The sequence below is a fragment of the Sinocyclocheilus rhinocerous genome, unplaced genomic scaffold, assembly GCF_001515625.1.
Source record: "Sinocyclocheilus rhinocerous isolate Xijiao unplaced genomic scaffold, SAMN03320098_v1.1 scaffold227, whole genome shotgun sequence".
NCBI lineage: Eukaryota > Metazoa > Chordata > Actinopteri > Cypriniformes > Cyprinidae > Sinocyclocheilus > Sinocyclocheilus rhinocerous.
Genome location: NW_015633170.1, coordinates 641,209 through 649,170, shown reverse-complemented (window position 1 = coordinate 649,170; position 7,962 = coordinate 641,209). Strand labels below are relative to the sequence as shown.

The 7,962-nt window shown below is 35.9% G+C and overlaps 1 protein-coding gene across 3 annotated transcripts in view; it reads left to right on the top strand.

Moving 5' to 3' along the window:
* Window positions 1-769: 769 nt before the first annotated feature.
* The window catches only part of LOC107743257 (protein bassoon-like), a 98,355-nt gene continuing 91,162 nt past the window's right edge, over window positions 770-7,962 (top strand). For all 3 annotated transcript variants that reach the window (XM_016556416.1, XM_016556415.1, XM_016556414.1), the window contains exon 1: window positions 770-1,095. In XM_016556416.1, the coding sequence (XP_016411902.1) occupies window positions 917-1,095 (179 nt within the window). In that variant the 5' untranslated portion in view covers window positions 770-916. The remainder of the gene's footprint in view (window positions 1,096-7,962) is intronic.

Below are 7,962 nucleotides of genomic sequence, written 5' to 3'. Positions count from 1 at the left end.
CACACACACACACACACACACACACACACACACACACACGTACATTCTGGTTATGTTTTTTCTTGCAACTGTCACATTTAACTTGCTCAATAATTAATATTTTATTTTATATATAATAAACATTTAAAACATTTATTTAAATAAACACTTAAAACATTTTATTTACTCAGATATTTGCCTGTGTGACTACTAGCCCTGGCCTTTTAAGTCTTTTACTTGGGAACTTGGGAAATGTAGATTATTTAATGTAATGTTTTCTCCCAAACATAAATTTATATATAAATGACCCTGGGCCACAAAACCAGTCAAAAGGGTCAATTTGTTGAAATTGAGATTTATTTATTTATTTTTATTTATTTATATAAATATACAATACGAAAACATTCCATTAAATAATATACATTTCCCAAGTTCCAAGTCAATAATTAATATTTTATTTGATATATATTAAAATAAATAATGTTACAATTTAGTATAGTTCAGTATTTGGCTTCATTCGATGTAGAGATGCTTATTCTTATAACACTTTAAAAATGGAGTGGATAAAATCCAAACGTTGGGATCTTATCCACGAAAATAAATAAAATGACATTAAGAGTAACTTTTTTTCATCATTAGAAGCCGTCAGTAATCGATGCATTTTTCCAAGGCTGGATTCTATAGGACTCTGTAGATCTAGGACACAAGTGCGTTCACGCCGCTTCCCCGCGCGCTCCCGGCTCTGCGCGTGCTCGCTCGAGCCCTTCCGCTGGGCGGGCGCACGCGCGCGCTCCGCTCAGGATGCTTGGTTGTAGGTGATGATGGCGGAAGAGGAGCTGCGCTGAGTTTTCTCCCAGTTTTTTTTTTTTTAAATAGACCCCTATCAGACGCTCGTCAGCAGATCTCGTCTTTCTCCTCCGTCTCACTCAGAGGGACTATGGGGAATGAAGCGAGCCTCGAAGGAGAGGGCCAGCCGGGGCAACCGGGAGGCGCTGTCCCCGCGGCTGGAGCCCCGGCTTCCATTTCAGCACCAGCGGGCGGCGGACAGCTCCTCAAGCCGAGCAACGGAGCGCCTGCCGGGGGAACGGGCGCCGGACACGGCCCGGCGATGAACACGTATGCCGAGTCATTTCAAACGCTTCTGAAGCGTCTATATTTCTGTGAATTAAATGCACTGCACGATACGAGTCTGTGGGGTCTAATCTTGTGCTTTTACATTTAAAACAACTTGTCACTTTTAGCCATGTTCAGTATCGATCATTTATGTTTTTAACCGCCTTCATTTAGTTGCACTTCATACCCGATGTTTTACACCCAGTGGTATGCATTACCTACACCTTCTAAGCCAGTTGTCAGCTAAAAACCTCTATGTGTGCATAATATCAGGAATCAACATATGCTGGACTCATGGGGTTATTTGATCTCTGGCATACTTGATGCATAGATCTATGTACATATGAGCATGCATATGTATATAAGCAGCCATATGAGAATGTTTTGTTTTGGCGTGTTGTCTTATTTAGTGTATATTTTTCTATTCATTACAGACAGTCCGTGCTGTTAGCCTTGCTCTGTCCCGAACCGAGCAACCTATGTTAGTTTCAGAGTTTTAACATAGGATATTGATGATCTGAATGCATGATTGATAATATTACCAAATGCACATGTATTATCAGTATTATTTAGTGGTATGTTAAATGCATATGGCAATCTGGTGTCTGATTTGGTTAGTTACAGAGCGAGGCATGTTCTGAGATAATCTGATGCATGTCATACTCTTATTTAGTCATATAAACCTCAGTTTGCTTAGGTGTGATGTTTTAATAACACTGACTACAGTCACATGATGTGAAATTAATTGCTTTGGCAGCCACGCCTAACAGTGCTGATATCAAAATGCACTGGTACTAAAATCTCACTGTAAAAGACACTTGAAGGATCCGAGAGTGCAAGCATGATAAAATGTTATAGTGTTAATAATTGATAAAATTTTGACGAGCATCCATGTGACTAATCTGTTACACGTGCAAGCGAACATCTTTCACTACCTCTCTCTCTATTCCTCCCCACTCCTCTCTCATCTCCCTCTACGTTCTTTAAATAATGTAATGTGTGAATTTCCTTGCACTCGAAAGATTTAGAATAATTCAAACTTTGTGATGCAGCTTATGCTGTTTGCAAATTTGCTATCTGTCCTTCTCTGTCTGGGTTCATATTGTGTAGCAGTGATTCTCCAGTGGTTTTGCATCAGCACACAGATTTTACATTGGACATGAAGTGGCAACCCAGAGCAGTAGCAAAATTGTTTATTGTATAAAAAGTCTCTTGAATTACAATAGTTTGGTGCTCTTGGCAGCCAATAATTCATAGCACAAAGCACATTATGGTTGGCACAGACATTTATTTTTGTCTGGGTTGTATTTTCTTTTACATTGTGTAGTTTTCATCATGTTTTTCGGATGAGGGCTGGTCATGTATCTTGTACATAGCCTTTGACACCAGCAACAAAACATTTAGAAAGCGTTTCTTTCATTGAAAAAGTTGATAAGTCTATTTATATTCCTATTCTAAATATGCACGATTATACGGTTAGTTTATTGTTTTTAGCATTGTTTTTTTTTCCTGCAATCCACTGGTTGAGAAGCACAATTATACTATAAGTGGCATTTTATAATTTGCTTTTATAAAATTATTTTAGATTTATTATACTGTAAATGTTGATAAGATGCACAACCTTTTGATGTCCATGATATGGGAAACCTTTTCTCTTCCATTGTAAAAGTTGATAATTTTCCAGTCCTAAATATGCATATGGTTAGTTGCATTATATTATTTGCTCTTAGCATTTCCCCCCCCCTGTAACCCATTGGTTGATCTGAGAATTGATTGGATAATATTATATTATCTGATACAGTAACAGACGAATTTGTGTCCTAATACTGTACATTTTTATTGTCTACAGTAACAGATGAGTTTGTATCAATAGACCTAAAGTTTTGATTGGATGCCCACCTTTTGACATCAACAACAAAACATATGAGAAATGTTTTCTCTTCCATTTTTAAAATTGATAAGCCTATTTATTGTCCAATCCTAAATATGGACAATTATACATTTTTTCCCCCCTGCAACCAATTTGTTGAGAATCACAGATAATCTAATATAATTGAGTAATAATAATGATTGGATACTTTAATTTGACTTGCATCTACAGTACCAGATAAATTTGTGCCAAAATAATGTAAATTTCGATTGGATGCACAACCCTTGACGTGAACAACAAAACATGAGGAAAATGTTTTCTCTTCCATCTTAAAAGCTGATAAGCCTATTTATTCTCCAGTCCTAAAAATTCACGATTATACGGTTCGTTGCTTTATATTTTTTGCTTTTAGCGTTGTTTTCCCTCGCAACCTACTGGTTGAGAACCATTGTTATATTCGATAATATGCTAGACGTCCTTGTCTTATAAGTTAGGCTTGTTTTGCATCTTGCACAACTGTGTCTCAATTGTTTTTGAAGTGCAGATACACTGTGTAACCAACCTGAAACATTGATTTACAATGCAATGATGCAAATGAAATGTATTTGTTGCAGGTGGGTGACCTAGCTGTCGGCTTGTTTATAGTCAGGCCTCTCACAGTAAGACTATATTCTTGATGTCAGCGTTTCTCTATGGTCTGATTGGTTTGTTCGTAAGCTAAAGTTGAATCTGCTTGGACGTGTGAAATGCACAGATGCATTTGTACAGCAGTAATGTTACTGCTGCATGTACTGGCTGTCTGTCTGTGTCTGACCGGCATCATTAAAGCTCCTGAACTGGGCGTGTAGTCGCAGTCTTAGCCTTGCGTGAGTGTCTGAGGGAAAAACAAACCCATGGAGGATATTACAACCTGGGCAGGGGAAACATTAGTTTTTCTCATGGGCCATTCTGAGTCTCTTTTTTTTCTACTTGCGTACGTCTCATGTTTTTATTGATGTACTGAAATGTCCAGATTTTTCTGTACAATGTCATCCCGTATACACACGCATGGTGTGGGAAATGGCTGCATCTCCCCTTTGTTTGACAGAGTGGTGTTATGTCTTATGTACCATATCAAGGCACTTCATCATTCACTGGTAAAGTGCGTGAGATGCCTACAGATGAGGCAAGATCTTGTGCTAATATCCTCATGGGTTTCTTTCACTCCAAAATCTTTTAAAACTGCTGTCAAAGTTTGATGTTTGCTGAAGCATATCTTTAAAATCATTTCACAACATTGCGGTTGGTTTTGTGAACTGAAAGCAGCAATATTGGGGAGTAACTTAAAAGAAGTGGTAACATTACTAACTTTTTTAGTATTGTCACAGTAACTACATTTTTTGTAAAATAATGTACATTTCTAGTAACAAGCTGCCAATCAAATGTTCGCTCGAATTGCCTGGGGTTTCTGGCTTAATTCATTGTAGTGAGTCATTTAATTTGGATGGTTCATTTTAATGAATTGGTTCAAAAGATGATTCATTTGAGTGAGTCAGTCCTGTTCCTTGAACTCCCTGTGCAACATTTTTTTAAATGTTTTTTTGTTTGTAATGAAATAATGTCTAGTTCAATACTGTTGTTTAGCACTGTTATGCTTTGGATTCATTGTTCAAAAGTTTAGGATTACTATAATAATAATAATATTTAATATTGTGAAATATTAATGGAATTTAAAAGAACTGTTTTTCTGATGCAATTTATTCCTGTGATGGTAAAGATCAATTTTGGTTATGGTTATGGTTTAGGCTTTTGTAAGAAACGTAAGATTAAAGTTTGTTAATCTCCCGTTCAATTTTACTTTGTTTGAATGTTTGCTGTTTCACATTTGAATTGTCACATGATCCTTCAAAAGTCATTCTAATATGCTGATTTGCTATTCAAGAAACATTTCTTATTATTATCAATGTTGAAAACATTTGTGCTGATTAATATTTTTGTGTAATCCGTGATATATATATATATTTTCAAAATTATTTGATGAATGGAAAGTTCAAAATAACAGCATTAATTTGAAATATAAATCTTTTGTAACATTATAAACATCTTTACTGTCACTTTTGATCAATCTAATGTGTCCTTTCTTAATAAAAGTATGAATTTCTTTAGAAAAAAAACAACAACTTCTTGTTCCCAAACCTTTGAACTAGTGTAAAGTATGCAATATTTACTTTCAGTTTAAGTGTATTAACAATTTTTTGCTGTAATTTATATATTTATTGCAACTGTATACCAGATAAATGTTGCTCTTTTTCACTGAATTATTATAATTTCATAAGAAGATAAGTGAAAAGAAATAGCCCCCATACATAGCTTCAGTATAATTAGCTATTTTTTAAGCTTTAGTGAAGTTAAAGGGTTAGTTCATCCAAAACTGAAAATTAGCCCATGTTTTACTCATCCTCAAAGCATCCTAGATGTAAATGACTTTCTTCTTTCAGATGAATCCATTCGGAGTTGTATTAAAAATTATCCTTGCTCTTCCAAACATTAGAATGGCAGTAGGCGGGTGTTTTGTTCAGCAGTCCAAAAGTAGTCAAATAAATTCATCCATAATAAAATGTGCCTCGCACGGCTCCGGGGGGTGAATAAAGGCCTCCTGTAGTGAATCGATGCGTTTTTGTAAGAAAAATATCCATATTAAAAATGTTATAAACACTTTTCTCTCACTTCCGCTGACTGACGTAGGTGGAAGCCATTCCGGGCGGATGACGTAGGACGTATGCGTAGCGTAAGCGCCGGTGATTAGTGACGAACGCAAGCGCGGAGGAGAGAGCAAAACAAAACGCCGGTCACAAAATAGAAGTACAAAACGAGGATTTGTAAAGAAAAATGTAGGAGGATTTCAATATAAGCCAAGAGAAGACTAGTTTTCTTTTGCTAAAGTAAGGAAACTTTGCTTCCTTTGCTCCTGTAAACAAACTCGCGAGACTAGCATATCTCACGGCGCATGCGTGACACATCCGTCCTACGTCATCCACCCAGAATGACTTCTGCGTATGACAGAGAGAAGTGAGAGAAAAGTGTTTATAACGTTTTAAATATTGATATTTTTCTTACAAAAACACATTGATTCGCTACAGTAGGCCTTTATTCACCCCCGGAGCAGTGTGAGGCACATTTTATTATGGATGGATATGCTTTATTTGACTATTTTTGCACTGTTGAAAGTTCAATTTTACTTTGTTTGAATGTTTGCTGTTTCACATTTGAATTGTCACATGATCCTTCAAAAGTCATTCTAATATGCTGATTTGCTATTCAAGAAACATTTCTTATTATTATCAATGTTGAAAACATTTGTGCTGATTAATATTTTTGTGTAATCCGTGATATATATATATATTTTCAAAATTATTTGATGAATGGAAAGTTCAAAATAACAGCATTAATTTGAAATATAAATCTTTTGTAACATTATAAACATCTTTACTGTCACTTTTGATCAATCTAATGTGTCCTTTCTTAATAAAAGTATTAATTTCTTTAGAAAAAAAACAACAACTTCTTGTTCCCAAACCTTTGAACTAGTGTAAAGTATGCAATATTTACTTTCAGTTTAAGTGTATTAACAATTTTTTGCTGTAATTTATATATTTATTGCAACTGTATACCAGATAAATGTTGCTCTTTTTCACTGAATTATTATAATTTCATAAGAAGATAAGTGAAAAGAAATAGCCCCCATACATAGCTTCAGTATAATTAGCTATTTTTTAAGCTTTAGTGAAGTTAAAGGGTTAGTTCATCCAAAACTGAAAATTAGCCCATGTTTTACTCATCCTCAAAGCATCCTAGATGTAAATGACTTTCTTCTTTCAGATGAATCCATTCGGAGTTGTATTAAAAATTATCCTTGCTCTTCCAAGCATTAGAATGGCAGTAGGCGGGTGTTTTGTTCAGCAGTCCAAAAGTAGTCAAATAAATTCATCCATAATAAAATGTGCCTCGCACGGCTCCGGGGGGTGAATAAAGGCCTCCTGTAGTGAATCGATGCGTTTTTGTAAGAAAAATATCCATATTAAAAATGTTATAAACACTTTTCTCTCACTTCCGCTGACTGACGTAGGTGGAAGCCATTCCGGGCGGATGACGTAGGACGTATGCGTAGCGTAAGCGCCGGTGATTAGTGACGAACGCAAGCGCGGAGGAGAGAGCAAAACAAAACGCCGGTCACAAAATAGAAGTACAAAACGAGGATTTGTAAAGAAAAATGTAGGAGGATTTCAATATAAGCCAAGAGAAGACTAGTTTTCTTTTGCTAAAGTAAGGAAACTTTGCTTCCTTTGCTCCTGTAAACAAACTCGCGAGACTAGCATATCTCACGGCGCATGCGTGACACATCCGTCCTACGTCATCCACCCAGAATGACTTCTGCGTATGACAGAGAGAAGTGAGAGAAAAGTGTTTATAACGTTTTAAATATTGATATTTTTCTTACAAAAACACATTGATTCGCTACAGTAGGCCTTTATTCACCCCCGGAGCAGTGTGAGGCACATTTTATTATGGATGGATATGCTTTATTTGACTATTTTTGCACTGTTGAAAAAAACACCCGCCAACTCCCATTCTATCGCTTGGAAGAGCAAGAATAATTTTTAATATAACTCCGATTGGATTCGTCTGAAAGAAGAAAGTCTTACACACCTAGGATGCCTTGAGGGTGAGTAAAACATGGGCTAATTTTCAGTTTTGGGTGAACTAACCCTTTAACTACTGATTCTAAAGAATAGTTTGACTGTTTGAACTAGTTTTCAGTTGAGTGACTTAAAGTTTCAAAGATCTACAGTTTTAATGTTTTCCCAGCACCGAAAAGCAGTCTTGAGTTTTCTTATTATTATATTTAAGCTTTAAAATAAGAATGTTAAAATTGAATTATGTATTATTTTGGGTTGGGCGATGTCTACAAATTTGGCATCAGATGATGTCTACAGTGAAACATCGCGATGGACGATGACATC